The sequence below is a fragment of the Chlamydotis macqueenii genome, chromosome 8, assembly GCF_036417535.1.
Source record: "Chlamydotis macqueenii isolate bChlMac1 chromosome 8, bChlMac1.mat, whole genome shotgun sequence".
NCBI classification, from domain to species: Eukaryota; Metazoa; Chordata; class Aves; order Otidiformes; family Otididae; genus Chlamydotis; species Chlamydotis macqueenii.
In genome coordinates, this window is record NC_141563.1 from 13556151 (window position 1) to 13580348 (window position 24198).

The 24198-nt window shown below is 55.1% G+C and overlaps 1 protein-coding gene across 1 annotated transcript; it reads right to left on the reverse strand.

The window, feature by feature from the left end:
- Positions 1–229: 229 nt before the first annotated feature.
- UCK2 (uridine-cytidine kinase 2) lies at positions 230–21099 on the reverse strand. The gene is made up of 7 exons (XM_086753270.1): positions 20935–21099; positions 10548–10707; positions 9515–9611; positions 8501–8643; positions 4516–4613; positions 2901–2949; positions 230–2342 (listed from the first exon to the last, which is right to left on the reverse strand). The coding sequence occupies exons 1-7, from the start codon at positions 21031–21033 to the stop codon at positions 2203–2205; spliced, it is 786 nt and encodes a 261-aa protein (XP_086609396.1). The 5' UTR covers positions 21034–21099; the 3' UTR covers positions 230–2202.
- Positions 21100–24198: the final 3099 nt, after the last annotated feature.

Here is a 24198-nt window from a genome sequence, read left to right on the forward strand (position 1 = left end):
TTTCACGAAGCACCCCAAGCCATGGGTGCACCAGGACTTGCTGAGAGCTGGCTGGCCAGCCAAAAACCACAGCCCCTGCCTTCAAACACCAAAGCAGTCTGTGCCAGGAGCTTTGCTCCAGGTCTGGCTTTGACTTGCTGAACTAAGACAATGTTGTCCAAGTCTGCTTCCACACTGGGACCGCAGCCAGCAACATGCAACACCACACAGGAGACACAAGCCACCAGCATCCATTTGTTCTGTCTTTATTTACAGGGGAGAGGAAGCCAGTATTTCATCTTAAGAGCTGTCTTGGCTGCTTAAGCCCTGAGAAGCCTCCCCAGTTCTGCAGGGCTTCGGTCCCTCTCACCTATGGCTGTACCTAGAGTTAGCTAGTGCCAGCCCTGGATTCTGGCAAAGCTGATGTGCCTTGGGGAGTGTCTGCAGACAGGGAGGGGGATAAAGGGCTGCCATGTGCCCCCATCACAGATCAAAAGCGAATGAGTTTGCCCCAGCAACAGTCACTGGGGGAGGCGTTTCCTTTCTTGTTCTCTTTGTTAAAAATCAAAGCTTCTCTCAGCTCACATGGGGCTGGAGAGAGATGGGGCTCAGAGTGTCTAAGGTCTTAAGATTTTAACCATGTAGAGCAAAACCAGTACTCTGGAAAGACTGAAAATCAGAGGGACCAAGGCTAAGGGTCCCTGCTCCAGGCTTCATGGGAAGCCTATGAAAGTTTGGTTTTGATGGGGCAAGTCAGTCCCAGCAGCAAGGGCCAAAGAATCTTTCCTGGCTACCATCCCACCACATCCGCTTCCCTGGCTCCCACCAAGCCCCTGCCCCAGCCCAGCTGCCCTCTCTTGCTCTCCAGGCATCCCCAGACCTGCAGTACAGCCCCACCAAGCTCTCCTAGGACACAACTGTTGCAGCACGAGGTTAGAGGAGACCAATTGTCACCTTGGGCAGCAGAAGGCAGCCCTGGGGATGACATATTGCAGGGACACAGTGTCCTCCACCAGGATGCAATAGAAGGGATACAGGCCAGGTAAGAGCAGGCTCTAAAAAAAGGGGAGCAGAGGAGTCCCAGGCATCCAGTTTCATGTTACCTAGCCAGGACCTGTGGATGTCCCAAATGGGGATGCTAGGCAGCTCAGAGACTGCTACACACTGCTGCCCATCCTCAGACAGGCTGCTCAGCAGCTGCCTTTCATCATCTATCGCCCCTTTCTTTCAGAGGAGGCTGGTTCTCCCTTAACCATATATCTTACAGACCCAAAATCCCCCGTCCAAGAGCAAAACCTTTCCAAGTGAGGAATGACAGACACACCTCTGACCTCCTGCAAGCCAACCTCCAGGCTTAGCAGGGCTCAGCTAGCAGTCCCACCACACACATTCCCACTGAGCTCCAGAGGAGCTGAAGGTGTCCACGTGACGTTCCCACCAAAGCCAGATGCTAAAGATGCAAGCTGCCATGTTTCTGTGATCACATACCCAGCACCACCTACCACGTCCTTGCTGGAGATCTGTGACAGTAGGCCCACACCTACTGGGTGGGTAGGGATGTCAGACAGAGCAAGCGATGCTGTTGAGGGACTGAGGCCTGGAAGAGCAGAGACAGCCAGGGGAGGTTTTACACGTCATTTTCCCAACTCCCAGTGGCATTTTGCAGTGCCTGCCAGCCAAAACCAGGCTGCTCAGACCTAAACGGCAGCGGCAGAAGGCAGCAACCCCAGCCCAGTTGCAAAATCCATGCCACACGCAATCTGTCACCTCCACTACAGGCCGTCGACCACTGCGATGCTAAAGCAGCTATCGAACGCTCTTCCTTCCTTATTGCCTTTGAGATGAGGATCCTGACACCAACATCTCCCAGGACCTTCTTCCCAGCCCCCTCCCAGCAACACTGAGCCTGGTAAATACCTTATGGCAAGTAATTTTACGTTATTCTGCATTTACACAAAAATAGAGCAATTCTATATTTATAGAGATTTATAGCCGGTTCCGTGCTGGAGGAGTTATTGAGCAAGGTCAGGAGCTGTGGGCGGTCCAGGCTCCCGAGCAGCCGGCTGCTTCTCGTTCGGCATTTCCAACATACAAAATTAAAGGCATTTGTCTCCGTCAGGTTTCTTAAATAGATAAGGGGGGAATGAACGGACAGTATGTACAGAGGAGCAGCGGCAGGGCCCGAGCACCCTCCGCCACCAGCCTCATGCCTGCCGCCGGGGGTCAGTGAGGCCGGCTGCTGGACTCTGAGGGCTGCCGCTGGCGGGGAGGAGTGTAGCCATTCAGGTAGCCGTTGCTCTGGCGCTTGCTGAGTCCTCCGTTCAGAATGTCCTGGATGTGCTGCACTATCAGGTTTATGGCCACTGTGAGCGAAAGGGAGGGAAAGACACAGGGGAGAGATCGCATTAGGATCACTGCAAATAAACTAGAGCCAAGCCAGAGACGACGACCCTGCTGTCTCCCCTGCTCCTATCCCCTCCTGTCACATGGTGGGGAGCTGCAGCCCAGTGGGGAGGAGCAGCTTCGCTGGGACTTCATCCCGCTGCCCCAGTGGCCCAGCACTCAAGCCAGTATGGTCAGGCTGATTTCAGCCAGGTGGAGACCTGGCTGTCCCAGCTGCACGTCTAGCCTTGGAGAAGCACGTTTCCCTTTGTGTGGGATGAACCAGGAGTTTGCCTGGAGGCAGTGCACATAAATGGGCTCACAGGCTTGTTCAGAGGAGCACAAATCACTAATGCTCCAGGCAGGAACAAAGGGGAAAGGCTCCTCTCAGCACATATGCGGTACAGCACTCTCTTGGGTGGCAGTGGCCTTGAGTCATCTCCATGGCAGCTCCTGCTACCTCCTACCTAACTCCACCACAACAGCAACAGCCCAAAGCTGGCTGTGAGGATGTAACGGCAAGGTCTGGGTCCACTCACCTTCATTATCTGCTCCTCTGGGAATGATCACGTCAGCATATTTCTTGGTCTGGGAGGAGAGAGAGCACTGCGTTACAAAGTGGAGAGCACTGGGAGGTAAGTCATCATGATGATACATCTCGATGCTCTTATTTGTCTTCTGCTCTGTGTTTCAAGGGCCATGCTTTGCACCTTGACTCCACTTTCATGAGCTCATATAGATTCCAGTAAGAGGCTCCCTAACAAAACTTGAAATTAAAAAGCCTCATGATCACAAGACTCCAGCAGCTAATGCTTTTGTGAACCTCCCCCTGAATCCAGCCCGACAACCAAGTAAACATGCCAGCCACTGGCTGAAAGATGTCACCCGACACCTCCAGTCGTATCCAAGATCACCAGGACACGCTGGACCATTTCAGTGCTGGACCACCTGGTCCAGAGCTGGTTTAGAAGTTGAGTAATAGCAACAGTGGGTGCTGAGCTTGCTCGACATCTGCATGCAATTGCTCTGCAGATGAGCCAGCCACCAGCTTGGGAGTGGGAGCAGACCACTGCAAAGCTGGTAGGTAGGGACGAAGCAGTTGTTCTCTACCCTCCTTGTTTCACATTTCATCCTCCTACAGACTATTCAACAGAAGAGACTGATGCAGCGTCTGCGGCTTTGCAAAGCTGCGGATTTACCTTGCTAGGAACTTGCAAGGAGTAGAGGCACTAAGCTGGACCTGCCTCTCTGGAAAAGCCTTTTTGGGATTATACTAGAATTGGACCTTGGTTCCCAGAGCCACATCTGAGCGAGACAGGGAAGAGAGTGCTGCCCAGGAGCCAGGAAAAGGTCTTGTAGCACAGAAGGAATCAGCCCCTCTTTATGGGAAGGGGGATAGCTCGCCACATAGACAGGCACAGAGGTGTTTCTGTGGCCAAGGCCTGAGGCTGTAGACAGAGGTTCAATTCCTGCCTGTGCTGCTGGCCAGCAGCTCCCAGGCTGCAAAGTCCCTGTCTGCTAGGGAGCTTTGCCTCAGTTATCAGCTCCCAAAGTCACTTGGCAGTCACTCCCAGGCACACCTTGCAGCCCTGGCTCCAAGCGAGGTCTGTCTGCTCTACACTTTGGCCTCTCACCAGCCAGGAAGTGTGACCTGCAAAGCCGCATCCCGCAGCACCAAGCAAAGGAAGAAGCTTCCCACTCTCCCAAGCATCGAGCCAGCAAGAAACCAGCAGCACCACAGGGTGAAAAGGGCAGGAAGGACAGCCTAAACCAGGAGGCAGACACAGTGGACACTGCCTAGGGGCAGGGATCTCCCCTTCCTCGGCTCAATATCTTTCCTCCGTGGCTGGCATCTGCTGAGCTGTGGGGTGCTGGTTTGTCAAATCCTGTGCAGGGAGGGGTTTCTCTTGCCGTGTCAGCCTTCCCATAGGGGAGGGTGACGTGACCAGGAATGCAGTAGCTGTATAAACAGTCCTTATCTCTCCCTGCCCTGGCCAGCACTGGCATCCCCATTTTTGCCAATGCCTGCAGGGAGGGAGCAAGATGAGGCAGGCTAATCTGAGCTCTGCAGCACAAAACGCTCCGGTCTGAGGAGCTGGGCAGGGTATGAGGCATTTCTGGCAGACTCTCGTGGGTGTCATTCCCCTTACTTACTGGCAAACAGAACTCCTCGAAGGCAGGCTTGACGAAGGTGATGTACTGAGACAAGATCTGCTCGAGGTCCCTGCCTCGCTCGCTGATGTCTCGTAGCACTGCAGGGAAGATGTAAGGCACAGTCAGGAGCTGAGATGTGAATCGGTCCATCCCCATTCCCTTCAGTACAGGCTTTGGCCAGCCATCCAGGTATTTTGCTGGAGGTCTCTGTTCCTGGAAGCTGCTGCCCACGCGTCTGAGCACACCCTAACCCAGCTATATGCTTTTAACTCGCTTCCAAGCTTTCCCAGGAGGCAAGGGCTGGCTGACCTGACCAAGGGCTTTTCTTGGCCTCCCTCCATCCGCAGATCTGCAAGCACGTTCCAGCTGCAACCAGTGCCACTCTAGTCCTACTGTTCCCAGCCTCAGCCCTTGCATCTCTCCTGTCACTCTGCCCTGCCATCAGACTAAGGATGGGGCATTCTCCCAGTCATCCCAGTGCAGAGGTGTCCAAAGAACAGAAAAGCAGTGGAGTTCACCCACACACACATTAAGGTGCAGTTTTACTCAGGTCTGCAGAGGTGAGGACAGTAAAATTCACCCACCTACTCAGCTCTGCCAGGCTCCTTTTGCTGTCCCTAGCTGAGGGAGATGGGAAGGGGAAGCAGGCTCCCACAACCAGAGGCTGAGGGGGTGCTTGGAGGAGATCAGCTCGGGAGGAAGCCAGGAGAGCAAGCTGGCCTCCTGCTTGTCCTGCCATTCGGACCTTACACCCTCTTTGTACGAGGTATTTGGACCATTACCATCTCTGGCCACTTCAGCATGGATAAGTGTCACAGTTCAGCAGGAATGCAATCCACAGGTAAGAGCCAAAACAGCCCTGTGTCTGAGCAGACAGCTCTTGGCTCTCTCCATGGGCCGGCTGGCTGGCTTCTCCCCAGCACGCTAGCACCTGGCACTGGGTTTGGAGTGAGCCCTCTCCACGTGCCAGGCAGAGCTGAGCCACGGCACTGCCAGCCTGCATGACCTGCTCAGCAGCCAGCGCCCGTGTGCTTGCAGGGCCGGGACAGTGCTGTTCCCCAGTGCTGGTTTGGCACTGTCCCCGTGGCTCTATTTGCCCTCGGCCAGCAGTTTCACAGCGTGCCCTTTGCAGCCCCGCACCGGGGAAGCGATGGAGGGAAGAAAGGGCTGGCAGCAGGATGTGTGCCAGCTCCCTGCCTGCTCCAGGAATGGCTCAGCCCAGGCTGCTCTAGCCAGCTCCTTGCCTTCAGAGAGCGGGAGCAAGCCCCAGCTCGAACAACACAGAAAAACAGGCAAGGAAAATAAAAAAAAAATTAAAAAAAAAAAATTTAAAAAAAAACCCAACAAAACAAAAAAAATCCACCAGCAAGACAGAGGGACGTTTGTTTCCTAGGTCCCACACCCTGTTTGTTGGCTGCTCTGGGGCGGGGAAGGAGCACAGTGAGGGTGTATTTGCAGCGCACTTGGCCTGGGACAGCGTGCGGGAGGCCTGCAAGCTGTGCTGAGTGAGCGCCCAGGCTGCAGGGGCTGGTCCTGACAGGGCAAAACTCTCCTGGTAGCTTCCAGGGCAGACCACAGCAGGGCAATCATCCCCCACATAAACCTGAGTCAAGCACCCACTGTCTTGTACCTGGCCCCAAAGCAACGGGTCCCAGCAATTCAAGCTAAAACCACATACCCTGGAGGTATCACCCTCTACTTGCAGAGCAGGCCAACGTCCCAAGAACAGATCGGCACCTGTCCAGAGCCAGTGGCAGACATTGCTCAAATCAGGCCTGAAACGTGCACATGACACCCTACTTGGTCTTTGTCTTACGGAAGCTGGCCAGGGACGGGGTATGGAAGCTGGCCAAGGACGGGGCAGAGAGGAACCTCAGCCAGAATGAGCTTTGCACGGATCAGGCTGTTTGAGGCACCTGGTAGACCTTGCCCCTTACGCCCTGGTAGCAGCGTTTTTATTGGGAGAGATGCTGAGATGGAGACAGTGCAAGTTGCACGTACTGAACCCCAGCTGAGCTGTCAGCTACATTTCCAGGAACCTCATCTCCCACTGCTGCCCAGCTGAAAAGCCCATGGCTGCAACTCTTCAGGACTTCCGAGAGAGCAAGATGACTCAGGGCCATGTCACAATGCAAGATCCCAACTTTTGCTACAAGCTGGCTCCAGCTGCGTTCCAGGAACATGATTACATCTTCAACGCCTCACATGCGGGCTCTCCTTTCCCAGAAATGCCAGGGAGACATACAGTAAACAGACTGGCTGCTGCAATGGTTCTGCCAACTGCAGACAGCAGGCTGGGAGGCTGCCATACGGTCAGTTCCCTATTGGGAGGCCGATGAGTTGCCCTAACTAGGAGACACCAGCACTGCAGCCAGCCCAGCTGCCTCTTTGCAAGGCTTTAGCGATTGATGGTGGGTGGAACACCCCAAGAACAGCCTGGGCCCATGGGGCTCAGGACTCCATCCAACAGCTGCAGCACAACAGGGTTTAGCTCTGTATTGTGGTCGGCAGCTGGATGATCTTGGTTCTCAGTCAATGGGATCTCAACCAGTTCTCAAGCCCTCAGCTCACAGCTATGTACCAAGTCCAAAGTGACTGAACCACACACCTCAGAGTACAATTGGGCTGCACACACAGGGATATGTGGTGCTGCAAATGCACAAGGCAACGCCATGCCTTCAGACAGCTGGTAAAGGGCACTACCAAAAACGTAGGCTGCTCCGTGGCTGGGTGTGAACCCAAGATCCTGCACAGCACAGTCTGGTTAAGGGATACGGCTCACATTGCGTGATCTCGCAAATGTGCATCTGCAACCTGCGAATACATCTCCCTGCAATGACTGCGCTCTCACCTCCCTGCATGAGTCATGCAAGAACAGTGGGCAGGGTCAAGAAGGATACGTAAATAGGAGCTTTTAATCAGCACTGAGGACATCCCAGCAGTGGAGGCTGTGTATCTGTCTGACAGCGGGAGGGCAGGCGAGACCAGTTACGCTGCAGAGTGGAACAGTCCCATGCACACAAGCACTCCCAGGCTGACGCACTGAGATGCGCTCCTCTGTGTCACAGCACAGAGGTCTGGATGGGACCTCTCCCCTAACTCATCTTCTGCATGCCCAGACACCCTGTGGAGGCTGCTGGAGCCAGGCAGAGGGAGGGACAGTTCAGACAACTGAATTCTGCCCCAAGAGTTCCCAAATGCTTTTAGTCATCCACGAGACTCAGGTGCTACATCAGTGACCCCATCTCCAACGGCTTTTTTTCGAAAAAAACCAGCATCTGAAGCCATGCAGACTGCAGAGCTGGATTCCCTCCTGTGTCAGCTGGCAACCCACAGCCAAGCCAGCTGGACATGGAGAGTCCTAGAGAGGGATATTCTTGTTTCTAGGGCCATCACCCCAGTGCCAAGTACCACGAAGAGGCTCCACACTGTGCCCGCACAGCGAAGATGTACAACCAGACTCCCTATCTATATCATCCACGATGGACGCCCTCACTCTCAAACACCGTCCTCCGCGCACACCCACAACCCAGGTCCTGAGCAGGTCCATCAGGCACTGTCTTCTGATTGACCTGTCGAGATATTTTGCCTTGCCCGTCGCATCCTTCCCTGCTGGTACCTGCTGACCAGCAGTAGCTGCTGTTCAGCTGCTTGCACAGGGCTGGTGCCACAGGGCCCTCTGAGGACACAGCACGCTCAGCAGCCACACTGCTGCATACATCAAAGGAGGAATTCCAGACAAGGCAGCAAAAATACCACTGAATCTTAAGAGACATGGAGCAAGGTGCTCCCCACTACCATAAGCTGCCCCACATGACGTGCTGCACTGTGGAGGAAAAGCTCCCTGGCTCTCTGCTACCAGCAGCACAGCTTTGTGCCCATTCCAGTTCTGCCCCCATCGCTGTCACCTGCCTCTGTGACCAGCTGCCCAGGTCGGTTAAGTGACATTTCCATCTCAGGTGCACAAGGCATGTTTGGGCCTCACCTCTGCGGGACAGCCGGGTGTCTGCATCCGTGTCCACAAAGAGCTTCATGCGGAAGAGATCCCGCACCTCCTGGCTGTAGAAAGCCAGGATGCCTTCGAAGAGCACCACGTCGGCTGGGTAGACGGTCACCGTCTCCTCTTTCCTAGCAGAGGGAAGGAGAGTCAAAATATGTTGGTATGGGGAAACAAGCTAAGAGAGGAGGGGGGAAAACAGCGGTGCTCCTGGGCACTGCTGGGACAACCCTGGGATGCGACTGCTGCACCAGGGGGGCGACCAAGGAGAGGGCAGACCTACCCCACCACGGTGAAGGGAATCCAAGGCATATGTACACTTCCTAGAAGGACAAACGGCAAAGCAGGAAGCAGACTAGCCCTTCTCCCCCCATCTTGGCCAGCTGCTGCTTGAAAGCGTTATGTGCCAAGCCATAAGGCCCAGAAAGCCTACGGATGGGGCTTGACCCACGGGAACCTGCAAGGGCCAGCTCTGCTCCCCTGGGAACCGGGCAGCACTCTCCTGACACCACAGCACTTTTGCCAGAAATGGAGCAGGGCCACACCATCCACGACCAACACAGGCATGCAAAACCAAGCTGAACACATGCAAGGGAAGAGTTACTGGAGCAAGAACTGTCCTACTCCTCTTCTGGCAGTGCTGGGCTGTTTGAGCCTAGAATACTTGTTAAAGCTGCAAATGCAGAGTTTATGGGCGGGGGGGGGGTGGGGGGGGGCGCGGGGAGAAGAAGAGGGACCATAACCCCCCTACACTGATGCCTGCACGTTGCTAGGTGCAACTGCACGGCTGCGCAGCTTTCCAGACCCGCAGACTGCACCTGTATCTACTCTGGATCCTGCAACCAAGGGGTTTGGAGCAGTTAGCACCGAAACTTTTGGTTGGCATGTTAGGTGCCTAAGAATGGGCAGAAGCGGAGGGGCAGGCAGTTTGGGCTGGCAGGGTTGCGTGCTGCGCTGCAGGGTGTTAGCAGAGACACAGCAAGGCAGGAGCAGCTGTTAGACCTGGAGTGGGAGACAAAGTCATAGACGGGAATCTGGACCGTCTTCCCTTCCGTGATCTCTTTGAGCGTTTTCACGATCAGCTCGTTGTCAAAGGCATCTGAGGAGAGAGGAAAAGTTACCCGGAGCAGCTTTGCAACCTCTCCCACCCACCAGATGCTGAGCTTAGCCTAGCCAGAGCCACTGGCACCCCGCACTGGGGACAGACAGACACACAGACTCAGAAGGAAAGCCCTGTACATCCCCTCCAGCACAGCAAGGCCCAGAGCCTCCAGGGCTTCACTGCTTTGCATCAGCCTGGGATCTGGCCTGCAGAGATCAATACTGCCCTTGTACGGCAGCGCTGACAGCCCGGGCTGGGGAAGGCATCTCCTCTGGGGCTCCAGCCCTCGGAGAGACTGCAGCAATGTTTCAGCCTCGTGCTGCCAGACAGACAGGGCTCTGTTTACTTGATGGTCACTGCCTACAGCCATTGTGCTCGTGGGGATGAGGGGACAGCGGCTCTGGAATTTCCCCACCGAGCCCAGAGATGGTTCAAAGAACTCCTGTTGTAGCAACAGGACGCAGCCCCCTCGGTGGAGGGGTCTGCAGAGCAACTGCACAAGACGGTTCCCCTCCTTGAAGAAGGGACACGGAGCTGCTGGCTCCAGGGGGCTGTGCCAAACTGGATCTCCCTGGTCCCAACCCAGCTGCACCAGAAAGTTTTTCAAACTGGGGGATACTTTTGCAGGGAGGAGTGTCTTAAGGAGTTTGTGGGTTCACAATCTGCCCTTTCTTGTCCCAAACACTCCACCCCAGGCACAGTTTCTTTCCAGGAGAGACAGAGGTTGTACTGTAAGAGACAGAGGTGGCCCCTGGCCACCCTGCCAGGGATACATCTGACTCCATGAGAGCTTAACTAAGCCACCCACTCCTGCCTTGTGTGGAGATAGAGTCCCAGTGTCCATGCAAGGCTCCTTGCTGGTGGAGCAGGGGGTCCCACTCCAGCCCTCATCCCTCACTGCACAGCAGAGCCCCAGTGCTGTTCTCCATTCACCTGGGTGGTCAAAATTGAACTGGCCTTTGAGTGCTTTGGATTTCTGCTCTGAAGTGAGGACCCGGTAGAAGCTGTCTTGGCTCACGATCACCACCTGCTTCTGGCGGTAGTCCACCTCGTTCTGGCCCAGCAGCTGCACAATCTTGGAGCATACTGAAGACTGGGAAAGGAACAGCAAAGGAGGAAAGTTAGCAGCGAGTGGTGTCTGAGCCACGCAGAGGATGTCCCCAGGTAACAGCCATTCCTGGGTGCACGGGGCACTGCTTTCTGGACCTCCAGCTGAGAGTTCGTGGTCCCCTCAAAGGCCACAGAAAGAAAAGTGCTCCAGAAGCATCACTGCAGGGCTCTTCAGCATGAAAGCAGCACCAAGCTTACTCCCTGCCTCCCTCCCCTCTGTCCCTGTGCCCTGCCCGCCCGCGCCTTCTATTCCAGGCACAAACTGCATCAGGAAACCAGTTGGCTGCTGCCTGGGTTCAGCTGCACCCCCAGGGTCCCTGCAGCCAGCCCAGCAACTCCCCAGGGAGCAGAGCTGTGCGTAGCACCAAGGCTGAGCCTCTTCCCTGGAAGGCACCCTCAATGCCTTAGTTCCCCCAGCACTGGTCCAGCCCAGAAACTCCACCACTGCATGGGCAAGGAGGGAGAGAGTCCTCACAGAGGGAGAGCCAGATTGTTTTCATACCCTAAATAAAGCCCAGGATGAAAAGACAACAGGATGAGAGCTCTGGGACTTTATCAGGGATCTCTGCCCCAGCTACCGGGGCTGGGAGGCGCAGCCGCGAGCATATCCTGGTGCCTCTTGGCACAGCCAGGCTAAGGGCCCTGCAGAGTGGGCGGCTGCAGAGCCACGTGGCTCTGGCTGCTGGTGCAAGAACCACCACAAGAGCTGCTGGCACGGGGACCGGCACCTCACACACCGCGTGGAGTGGGCTGGGTGCCGGCGGCCAGCACTGGCTCACCGCTGGCACTGCAGCGAGCACCAGCTGCGTGGCCGAGGGTCACGCCGGACACTGCCATGGCGGCACACATCAGAGCACAGCTTGGGGGACAAATCCCAAAGCCTGCTTCAGTCTCTTCTCCTTAGTCACACGAGTCCTTGACCGCTGCGTAACACCGCGGCGTTAACTGCATCGCTAACAGGCAGCCGGCACGCCTGCCCTGGCCAGCTCAAGCCAAGGTCAGTCCGGCGCGGGAGTGCTCTGCTGCCTGCGGGAGCCCTGCACACCAGCCCCGCTCCGGCCCCACAGCATCCGCTGTTCGGGGAGAGAGGGGCACTCCTGGTGCCAAACTGAGCTGCTGCGCCTCCTGCAAATCACGCTTGCTGCAGATGCCCAGCTGAGCCGCTCCTGGCCTCAGTCACCACAAATAGTCTCTGCTGAGCCCTCTGCTCTGCAAAGAAAGGTTTGCTTGTCCCAGCCTGCCTCCCCCAGCCTGCCCGTGGCTCCTTCCATGCTCCCACCTCCTTGCTGGCTCAACATCTGCTCCATACCTGGCTGGCAACCTCCAGATGCAGAGCTGAAGACAGTGGCAGTGAGAGGAAACAGGGAGGGGAATGCATGCCTGGCAGAGGAGGTCACCCCAGCAGGCAGAGGGCAAGGCTGTTTGCCTGAGAAGCTGGAAGATTTGACGGCATTCCTGTCCCCAGAGACCATCTCTTCCCCTCCAGGCCAGGCTGACCTGACTTGGCTGTGACCGCCGTGCTGTGAGTCAGCCCCAGCCCGGCTAGAGAAGACTCCGCACACAGCACTGCTGCGGAGCGAACCGGCTCAGGCTGCCCGGCAGCAGTCCTTGCGGCCCTGGGCGCAAGTTTGGGTTTCTGATCAGGGACGGAGTTTCCCCTGAGCATCCCACCTTCTTCTCCTGCCTCTCACAGCTGGGAAAACGTGCTTCCCGAGCCGTGTCGGCAGCCCTGCCCTGCAGTGGAGCTGCTACCGCGCAGAACAAAGCACCGCAAGCCAGTGCCAGTCACTCGCCTGTCGGCACGCGCAGACACAAAGCCGGAGCCCATTCTCTGTTTTCCGTTTTCCCACTCCCCACATCCTTCTCCGGCCTGTGCCAGCCCTATTGCTTATCCAGCTGTATCCCACTGGTTTTGCAAAAACAGGGCATGCACAGTGCCTCTCTCTGCTTTTCCTCCCTTGCTCTCTCCCCCAGACCCTCTGCCTTTCCGTGCTGCCCACGCAGTGAGGAGATACGGTACAGCAAGGCTTTGGCCACAGCTGCTGAGGACACCAAACTTCCCGGGCCCTTCCCCAAACCACCCTCCAGCACAGCCACCCAGACAGATCCCCAGATGAGCAGGCTCCATATGGATCTGCACCAGTAACCGCCTTCCCCAGTACTGGAAAGGAGCATGGCTCCTTTACTTCGGATCAGTGAAAGTAACGCACCAGTTGCGCTTACACTCCCCCCTCTCATCTTGGGCCTCAGCATGAAGATGGACAATAAAATACTTTGAGGGCATCAGACAGTTCCTGCCAGTCTTTCTTCTACCTTATGCACACTAATCCCTGGCCTACTGATCCTGGGAAGTGGAGAAAAAGAGCCCCCATCAGCTCTGAAAATCACTCTCTTGTTCCATACACCACAATTCGAGACACTTGATGGTGAGAAAAAACCCAAGGAGAAAGTAGCCTTCTGGAGACCAGAACATAAGTCCTGGCTCACACGGACATCCTCCCACAGGGGCCCAGGATGAGGACTGGAGTATATCCCACATGCATTTACCATCCAGTGTTCTGGGGTTGCAAGCGCCTCTTGCAAAAGCATCCAGACAGATGCTACGGACCTTTTCCTTTTCTCTGGTGGGCTTTGGAGAGCTACGAGAAGTGGTGGAGAAAGACGATCACGAGGATGTCCTGCTCTCAGGACCACGCTCAGGTTCAGCGTGCCATGTTGCCCGGGTGGGTGGGGATGTCACCTCTGGGCGGACACAGGGACAGCGGAGGACATGGCATGCTCCCCCAACCCAAGGGTTGCATCCTTAGCGGGGCAACAAACCTCGGTGAGGTCTAAGTGAAGGTGGTTTTGCCTTTCCTCGCGATCATTTGTGATGGAAACAAGAATGGTTCACGAGGGGCATTCCTTGATGCCAGCTGAACACCTCCTACAGCTAGACAGGCAGTTTTTCCCCTTAGTAGATAAACACTTATGTTAAGGAGGAAGAAAAACCAGAAACACAGAGGTTACAAATTCCCCTACGCAATGAGAACAGAAACTCCCAGCCTCAGAAAGCGTCCCTCCAAATGAATGACGCATGTCCCCTGCTTAAACCCCCTTCTCTCCAACCAGCACTGCACACGTACGTGGGACTGATGTTAATCAGAAGTGTAAAAAAATCCACTAATAAATGGAAGTGATAGCAGTTAGGCTCCGGGGAGGCCTGCAGATGCCCAGAAAGACCAAGACTCAAAGCATGACTGCAAAGTACCATGCCAGGGTGTGACCAGCTTGGATGCACGGTAACCCAGGGGACACGTGGTGCTGACACGTGCACTCAGCACCCACTTGAAGGGACAGCCTGTGCTCAGATGCCTTTGTTTGCCAATTCCTAACTGCTTCTCCCAGGGGAGAAGACGACAATTGTTTCTTCTCTGAAAAGCCCAGGAACACAGAAGCAAACAGAGGATGACTTGAGGAAGATGACATGATGCTATAGATGAATCTCAGCGGAGAAACTCTGGGATTTGAGCCTCATCCCTAGCTCTGCCCCGCATGACACTTCTTATGTGCTGGAAGATGAGAGGCATGACAGGGCTCCTTGCCTCCGCTCAGCCCCTTCCCCAGATCTACCTTGTCTGTGCACACCTCGCCACGACTCAAAGCGAACACTGACGGCGATTCAGCCGCCGGCAACAGGATGCTTTCTCAAGCAAAAGCCTCACCCTCCTCCAGAACTTGCTTCAAACTAAATATAGCCAGGATGCAGCAGCTTCTGAGCCTGCACGGTGGCCAAGCGGACCTTTCCCGTGTTAGCCACACAGAACCAACACAGGACTTTCCAAGCACGCAGGCAGGGAGCCCCGGCCCCTCTGCCATCGTTCATGACTTTCCACACGCTGCAGCGAGGGGAACTCAGCTCCAGGACAGAGCAAAGCGTCTGCAACCCACTGAGCTGCACTGCCCCAGACTTTGCATTTGAGCTGCTCCCTGGGAAAGCCACGCAAACCAACCCACCCCACCCCACGCACAGACGGCTGAGAGGGAGGCATCCGCACGCCTCAGGGAGCTCAGAGAGATGTTCTTCCGGCACAGAAGCAGCTGCAGCTCCCCTTGCAGGATTCCTCCTCTGAACCAAGCGCACAAATAACCAGTGTTTAAGGAAGAAGTACAGCTTTATTCTGTTGGGAGAGGAAGACGCAGAGGGCACCTGTGGAAGAACTCCAGCATATTTTCCCAAAAGGAGAGAGGTGGTGCACAGGGGAAGAAACACAACAGACGGGTGTTAGGAACCCTACCCCGACATTTATTTGAAATATATTAATTACATTACATATTTAATACATTTTCACTCATGGCCTATAGCCAGCTGCTCAGATATTCTTCAGGAGTTGACTAATTCCCCAATATTATTATGCAGATTATCCCACAATCCCTCTTGGGTAGCTCTGATCAGCCAGTGAATTATGACTTCAGATGGGTATTAGAGAGAAAGCTGATGGACAGTGCTACAGTCACCCACCATGTGAAGGTACCAGGCAGGACACAGCTGATGCTTTCAGCCCCAGGTTTGCTGTGGCAGACGGGGCAGTACAGCTACTTCTGCGTCAGCTGGTAAGGCCTGTCCTGGACTAGGAGGAATCCGTAAGCCTTGTGCACATGGATATGCCAAAATCCACTCAGAGCGGTCCATCCATTCCCAGGAAGCCTGGCACTGCAGAGGGATGTCTACACTGAGCTGCTCATTAGGGTCCCAACACAGCAGCAGGGGGACCACCCATCCTCCCGAGGACTCTAGACTAGACACCTAGCAAAACTGACTTACACAGATAAAGTGATTCCGGCCATAAAGAAATACTGAAGCTGCCAGTCCCCTCGGGAGCAGATAAAGGGAGAAGGACTGTGCCAGAAGCAAGACCTACCAGGAGAGCCATGCGCTGGGCTCCAGTGTGGAAGGGAGAGAGGTACAGACTCCTGCCACTGCTGCAGGCTGCTCACCCTGAGCATCATGAGGACAGTCCTCCCCAGCAGAGCAATGCCCTCGGTCCACAGCAAATGCTACAGCCAGGAGCAAGCACAGACTGCAGCAGTTGCATCCCACCTCCCCACCAAGGAGAGAAGCCCAGAGGTTATATCTACAGACACCACTGCCACAACCCACTTCTTGTAGGATCTGGATGCAAACAGGCTTGGCAGGGTCTCTCAGTAGCTTTCCATCCACATGAGCCTGGCCAGGGTGTCCTCACCACATCCCAGTCTGGGGATCTGGCAGGATTTTCCCCAAGATCAGATCAGGGACTACTGGGGTAACTTGCTGCATTTCTCTGATGTCCCCTGGAGCATGGTTCCCTTTCCAGGCATCACAGGTGACTTTTATTCAATTGGGTCCTTGAAATCAGGAGCTGTAGCAATGCTGTCCTCTCCAGCTCATCTCCTGCAGCACACTAATTGTGGATTTTGGTCTCTTCTTGTAAGGTTACATTAATTATAGATTAATTAGGAAGTGCTTGGTGGACTGAGGTGACACATAGAACAGATACCAAATTGGGAAGGGTCCCAAAGCATCTATTAAACATCTGCCTGCGACTGCAGAGAGCTAGCTCATGACCCATGCAATCCTTTCCAGTCCTAATGGAGCACATCCGTACAGCAGCCCTGGGATGGAAACTTGCTATTCTCGTACCAAAAGCCTGGGCGTCCACCCAGAGCTTTCCCAGGCAGGTTCACCGTTCCTGCCTTTCCCTTTGCAAGCCATAGGCCAACCAGTCTGGGACTGGGATAGCCAGGTTTCTGTTCGCTCACCCTGGGACGCTGAGCACATGATCAGCAGTCCTGGGCTGGAGCATAAACAGGCACACACAAACACACACAGCAAACACAGATTATGCGTGGAGGAAAACAACCCCCCTAGCACAATCGCTCCCAAACCACTGGTTTTTAGACACAGGATATTTTTCTCAAGCCTCCGCTGCAAACTCCACAGCCTGGAGCTGGCTGAGTCCACAGGACTGTGGCAAGTAGGCTCCATAACGCGCTTGTACATATTCAGTCAGTAACAGGAAAGGGCTGACCCATCAAAACGTCCTGTGTATCAGTCTGATCAGGGGCTGGCACGGAGTAATGTTCTGCTAGAAAGTTTGATGAGTCTCTAGCATGCATTGACACCAGCATTTAACAAGTCAGACCTTGCAAGTCAGGGCTCCTGCCAGCCACAAAATGTCACCAGGAAATGGTGCTAGACTGACACAGGACTGCCAAAATCCTTGCTAGACCCCCTCCCGTGGCTCCCCTGGGCTTCTTTGCCTGGCATCCAGGTGGTGATACGGTGGCAATGACCCAGGTTGCTGTGGTCGACCTCAGCCCTTGCTAGCGCAGGGGTCAGAGGTCTGTCACGCAAGAAGCCCCGTGTGGAGAGGGAACTGCCTCATGGAGAGATGCGTTGCAACTGGGGCCACTGTGTCCCTGAGCCCAACGCGCTGGCTGTCCCGCCCTGGCTGCTGTCACCCTGGGTAACACCAGCCTTCTTCAGCCTTCTGGCCAGCTCACTCTGCTAGGCAGCCAGCTCAGCCCCAGACAGCGTCTTCGGCGTTTAAAGCAGAGATGCCTAATGGATTAACAGTGAAGAATACACCTGGCTGAACACAGGCTGCAGTTTTGGTGTTCTTGTAGTCTGGACACTCTTAGGCTTCATGTTCAAATAGACATTTCCAACTTTATGTGCTAGCTAAAGATCCAAGCAGCACAGCCACCGGACCATGGTGACATCCACATTCAGCCCTCACTCGTTTGAGGGCCAGGCAGCCAAGGAAAGCATCCAGCTCTTTGTAAATCTGTTTTTCTTACAACCTCCTGTTGGGAGGTTGCAATCAGCACCTCACTTTGCAGCACATGGGGACAAGCAATTAAGGCTTCAGCCGAGTTCAAAGAGCTCTCTCCACTCCTGCAACTACCCCAGCACCAGATGCTTCCAGTTCCAGTGCTGCTGGGAGTGAGGCACTCCAGCACTGCCAGCCAAGACACAGGGTTCATGGAGCTAAGCTGAAGTGAAGACAAGTGAAGTGTTACAGAGGTAGCCCAACACTTTCCATCTCATCCTAGTAGTCAGTTTGCTGAACTTTCCTCCAGACTGCAGCCTGGCTGCCTGTCTTACGTGCTGCAGTCCTTGGTAGTCAGGAATCTTGCGGGAGGGAGGGAAGAAGCTGTCAGCACAAAGACCATGGGAATAAGGAGGAAGCAAGAGCTTTAGCAGAGTGCTTGAAAGCATATAGGATGAACAAAAACGCTACATCTAGCCCTGGGAATCCCTCTGAGGAAATGATGTGGTTGCAGTCCTCTCCGGCTTTGGCACAGGAGGGGGTCTTAATGCCATGTCATCCCCTCCACATCAGGAGGTGGCAGCAAGCTTTGCCAGGGCTGCGATCTTGGGGGACAGCAGGAGAAATGCTGCCTCCCAGCAAGCTTTTGTGAAGAGCTGGTCCTGGCTGAGCCAACACAAACCAGTCACCATGCAACTGGCACTGCCCTCGTAGAGGCTACACATCACAGCCTGCCCAGGACCTCTGTGGCTCCCCAGTTTTGCTCCCAACACAGTCCAAATTTCTTTTAAGAGCCAAAACCAGGAGCGTGCTCAGGTTTCTACTGCCTCTTTGAGTACCAGAAGTTGCACAAGCCTCTTTTGCTCACTAGGGAACAGCAGTCAGCCTTTGAATTTGAGTTCTCACCAGTTTGCCTTTAAGAAATGCCAGCCAAACACTCCCCCCCAGCTCTTCGGGGAAGGCTGGCCGCTTCAGATGCCAGCTTCCCCAGGGCACCACGCGACAACAAGTTGCGGCAAGCTACAAACAGGATCCCGTCCTTCCACAGCCTGACTGTGCTGGTACATGGAGAGAGATGGGGGGGTACCGCGGAGCCTTCTTCACCATCTTAGACTCAACAAAAGCAGCAGTGGGAGGAGGTGGGGGGGCCCTTGGAAGGCAAATGCCCGCTGTTATCTTTGGGCTGGTGTGCTGCCAAAGGGGTGTGTTATGACAACAACCCTCAACTGGTGTGAAGGCGAGCAGGATGGTTTTGCCGCTTTCCCAGTGGGAAAGGTGCCTGCTTCGCTTTCCCTCTAGGAGCATTTTGTTTTCACCCAGAGCCAGCACACCAGCTCCTGGGCTGGGTTTTAGCTGCGGGCAAGCCCTTCGCTGAGCAAACCACACCAGTCCACCACCGCTTTCCCGGAGCATGCTGCGGCACTTGGCATCACCCGGCACAGGGCACAATCACTAGCCAGATGGGGAATAGCCCCACTGCACCCCTGCCTTGCACCTGCATCCCAGTAACACACGTGAATTTGAGGGTCTGTGTGCACAAGCCCCAGATTCTTTTTTTCCTGTTGCTTCTCCTTAACCAAGCTTTTCTTTTGCAAGCATATTTCTTGCTGCCTTTTCCCACAAACTTTATACTGATCTGCTGGATTCCCTTGAACAGGCAGCACCACACAGAGGTTTTTAGCAGCCAGCAATCACTGAAAGGGGGGGTAAATCAAAGCTGAGAGACAGGAAAAGCCAGTTAGTACATCTCCCTTGCTAGAAAGGACCATTTCCCTATTTTTTTTTCCACGGCAGCCTGCTGCTATTAAGCATTTTCACTTTGAAGTTGAGAACAACTCTGGCATATTGTAGTGTGATCACTGCTTTTACCTTGTGGGCCAGAGACACGGTGTTCAGAGACGTAACAGTTCAGCAGCGCCAGACACAATGTTATTGGGAGAACTACAGAGAGGCAGACCCACTCATCAGAGAGCAAACCCAGCGCATTTGAGTCACTGGGAGTTGTGCTGCAGGAGCAATCCAGCTTTGGTTCCCAGTGGAGGAGACTGCATCCTCTCTCACCATCCCTTCCCTGTTTTATCTGGATTTTTCCCCCTTGCAGTAGCAACAGCGGTCCAAGAATCAATAGGGTACTCAGAGACACATTCTTAAAACACTGTTACGACGGGCTGAGGTGCAGCAGTTGGGTTACGCCAGCCTTCAAGAGAGAAAGGGCCTCCTCTCCAAACACAAATCAACCCAGAGGTGTAAGGCTGTGTCGTCCTCCCGTGACGGCTCACATTCAGTTTCCTCAGCAAGAAATATTTGAAAGGTATCGCTGCTTCCAGATCTATTCACGCTCTTTGAAATGCCTCTTAAAAATGCTGGTAGAATGTCTGTGCTACCCTGCATAAGGGGGCTGATAGCTGTGGATCTGGTTTTACTGCTTTTAAATAAGAAAAAAAAAAAAAAAAAAAAAGTGTTTTCATATTTGAAAACAACCTACCTCAGGTTAAACAAATGAAGAAAAATCGACTGTATGAAATAAGAAAAAAAGAAAAAGCCATGATGCTGCCGGAGCTGCCCTGCGCTGCAGTCTGGGTGTAGCAGCCCTCCGGAGAAAACCCGCATTGAGCCCGGCCGGGGCGGGCGGCTCTCCCCGGCCCGCAGCCCCCGGCCCGCAGCCCCCCGCCGCTGCCAGGGCCCGTCACCCCCGGGCGCAGCGAGGAGGTCGTTCCGCCGCCGTGAGTCAGCATCTGCTGCAGGGTTTCCACTCTTGCCACCCCAAAGTTGGACAGAAAAAGGGCACCCCCCCCCCGCCCATGCACGACCGACACCATTGGGGGGAAAAAAAAAAAAAAAAAAAAAAAAAAAGAAAGATAAAAGAAAAAAAAAAAAAAGGCGATGCGAGCAGCTCGGGGGGACCCCGCAAGCGCTAGGAGGACGGAGGGGAAGCGCCCACGGGAGGGACGATTTTGAGGGGGGGGATGCCGCCTCCATCCCGGCCGACCCACGCCCCGCGCAGCCCGCAGCGCCCCTCACCCCCGGCGCGGCGGAGGGGAGCCGGGTCCGGCCGGGGTGCGGGGTTGGGGGGGGGGTAAAGCCTGCGCCCCCCCACGCCCCCTCCCGCTCCACGTGTCCCTGGGGCTCCCGGTCGCCGGGAGAGGCCTGGGCGGCCCCGCTTCCCCCCGCCGGCTCGCCCTTCCCCGGGGGCCGCAGCGTTGGCTGCCGGGGCTGCCAGGCCGAGCGGCCCCGCCGCCTCCCCTGACCCGACCCGGCCCGGCCCGGCGGGGCCCCGGGGCAGCGCACGTGGCGTGGCGGCCGCCCGCACCCGCCGCGCTGCCATGTGGCCGCCGCGCCCGGCGGGGAAAGGACCGGACCCGACCCCCCCCACACAGCCCGGGACCCCCCCGCTGCCGCCGCCGAGCCCCCCGCACCTTGCCGCTGGCCGTGCCGCCGCTGACCCCGATGAGGAAGGGCTCGCCGCCGCTGGGCTGCCCGTGCTCCTCCAGCCTCTGCTCGCTGTCCCCCGCCATCCTCCCCTGCTCCCAGCGCCGCCGCCTCCTCCTCCTCCGCCTTCTCTCTCTCTCTGTGCGGGGCTGGATTTATCTGATGAGTCAAGGGCCTTCCTCCCCGCCTGGTTCACATCCCCGGCGCTGCGGCTCCCTGCCAGGTGCCTGCCGCAGCTGCACATGCTCCGGCACGGCACGGCACGGCACGGCACACGGGCCCCCACCTCCCCGCCACCCGCCTGGGGACAAAGGCGACCGACACACCGGCCCTCGCTGCCTCTCCCCGCCGGGCTGGTTTGCCCCTCTACTCCATGAGACCTGCTGCCCGCTCGCCATCAGCCACCAGCGAGAGCTGGGACCACATCAAGGGGGTCCCTGGCAGGATGGGGCCGGGGCTGCCCCCATTACACATCCTCCACTCTGGTTTCTCCCACCCCACCCGAGCCCTGGTCCTGCAAACGCTTAGGAAAGCTTATTAACAACCCAAGACCAAGAATAAAAAGCATGCTTATGTCTTTGCCAAGCAGGACCCATCTGGGAGGAGCCGCGAGGGCTCTGGGGGCCAGGATTCAAAGTCAAACTGCTCTTGACACAATGGAAAAAGCCTCAGCAAAATGTAGGGTGCAAGCCCATGCGGGCAAATGCCAAGTGCTGTACTTGGGTTGGAGTAATCATCCGTGAAAAGGCAAGATGGGAACCTGCTGCCTAGCCAGCCCTTTTACAGATAAAGATCTGGGAGCAGAGCGGATCAAAGAGTCAATGCCAGTGCTGCTGTGAAAAAGGCAAACATCCCACTGGGGCACGGGAGCGCAGGCAAGGCACCGTAGCTAACCCTCTGCCCGCTACCAACGCCACCAAGTACCGCGTTTCAGGGAAGGTGAGGCCTGATGGGGAGACTCCAGTGGGGTCTCGGGAACAGCCTGGGGTCCCGCTTTGCAGAAGGCCCGCAGGAACCTTGCGTGTTTAGTCAGAGGGAGAGGTGGCTGCGGGGACACATGATAACCTTTTCCAAATACATAAAGGGCTGTCACAAAGAGGAAGGGGATTAAAATAAAATGGTGCCAGCTCAAATTGCAACAAGGGCAATTCAGGATAGATATTCAGGGACGTTTTCTAAGTGTGAGAATGGTTAAGTCCTGGAATAGGTTGGTTAGGGAGAGTAAGGATTCTCCACCACTGAGGATTTAAAAAAAAATGCACTAGGCAAGCTCCTGTCTAGAAAGTTTTTACTGGAGTTGGGGGAGGGGATGGCCTAAGCGTTGCCCTAAGGTTCCTCCTGCCCCTGTTCATAGGATCGTACGTTTCAGTGAGGTTTTTAACTTCCCACTTCAATAGAGTGAAACAGGTGTGGAAATGTTCACCAGACGGGTCCCACGTCCCAGCCCTCATCACGCAGGATGTGAGAGAGGATCTCCTGGGAAGGCGTGGCCCCTCTCTGCCCACCTCTGCCAACTCCCCTCCAACCGTGCTCCCACAGACTGTGGCTTGTGGCATCGGAGCATGGCACCAGGCGCGGCCAGTGCCAGGGGAGGAAGTGCTATATGCGGATGAGAACTTCCTGCGGGGATGAATTCCAGTGGATTCCCACGGCCCCGTGCCAGTTTCCAAGCGCTGACCGTGGGCACAGCTCCTGGAGCTATTCACAGCTCTTCTTTTTTACCCCCACACCAACACATCCATATCTGAATGACAAAACCCCCTCAGCACATCGTGACCTCCCGGTTATTTGGCTCTTCTCGTGCCTATGCTCACTGCTGCCAGCCTCTCTGCTGCCCTGCTTGGGGACAGATCAAAACCTCTGCTGTGCTGAAGCTGTTTCAGACTGTGCTGTCCGTCCACCTCAGAGCTGAGTGTCTCTGCAGGATGCCCGTCGTGGCATTTCATCTCCACTTCCTCTTTTAAGCCAGATACTTGACACGTGGCAGGAGCAGGCACACTTGTAGAGGGAAGGATAAGTAAATGCCTCTTGATGGGCCCACGAGGGGTACAAGACAAGGATATTCAAGGCTTATTTATGCAGAACACAAGGAGAACCTGCAAAGATCAGGGCAACAGCTCTTTCAAAACCAGGCCAGGGCTGTAAACTGGAAGTGAATCAAATCCAAGTCCCGCTTAGTTTTAGACGGCATCTTTCCTCCATTTTGCACACTCATCTTCTAGCTGCCGGTCAGTAACATACTGTGCAAAAGCAACTTAGTCTTTTGTTCAGTTTAAGTCCGGAGACTTGAGTACATGAAATCTGCTTGAACATGTCTCTCTCTAATCTGGTTTCGAGGTTACCTCCATAAATATTACCTCTGCTGTAGCTACAATGTTCATAGGCTGCACTGACCCCTCACGCGTGTGTCCAGAGCTACGTATTACGCAAATGCTTTCCTTTTTCTCATATCCCAGGCTTGTTAGATCAAATCAAACTGCACCCAACTCTTCATCTGTCCTTTACATGGTGATCAAAGCACTGAATGCTGTTTTAAAAAGGAAATGCCATTGAGAGTAATGTGCCTTCTGTTGTCTGAAAAAAAAAACCTGCTGATAAGGATCCTGGTGTGATTTAAAATGACAGGATGAAATTACAAAGAGCCCATGTCACCTCTACCTCTAGTTCAAAACACGGACATTAGAGAGGAAAGAAGTTCATGTCATCGACCGTCTCCTCCTGGCCTGGCTTCTGCGACACAAGTGTTCTGTGAAAGCCCATGTTCAGTATTGGTAACTGATACTGTGTGAATCATTTCCCACAGCAGGGGAAACTATTTCCAAATATTGCCTTGATTGATACTGATAAATCTCACAGCCAGGAAAGACAGGGAGCTCTAAAGAGAGGCAGAGGGGGCGGAAGACAGCATACAGCAGAGCCAAGTGCATGAGGGCACAGCAGGGCACAAAATATTACCGTGGGTCCTGCCACATCATCAGCTGTTAATATCTTCCTGCTGCTCACTCTAAGCTGAACTATCCATCCTTAACTTCGCCTCCGTCTCCCTGATGGCTCTCGCACAGTTGTCTCCTCCCTTCCACCCGACTCCTGCTGCTGACGGCCAGGTTCTGCTCTCAGTTCTCCCCCAATCTTGCTGAAGGCTCCCTGTGCCCAGAGACAGCACCCGCACTTTCCTCAGGGCACAGAAGGTGCTTAGCTCCAACTTTCAGTGAGCCTGACTCATTGCGTAGCTACCTGCGCACGTGGCTTTC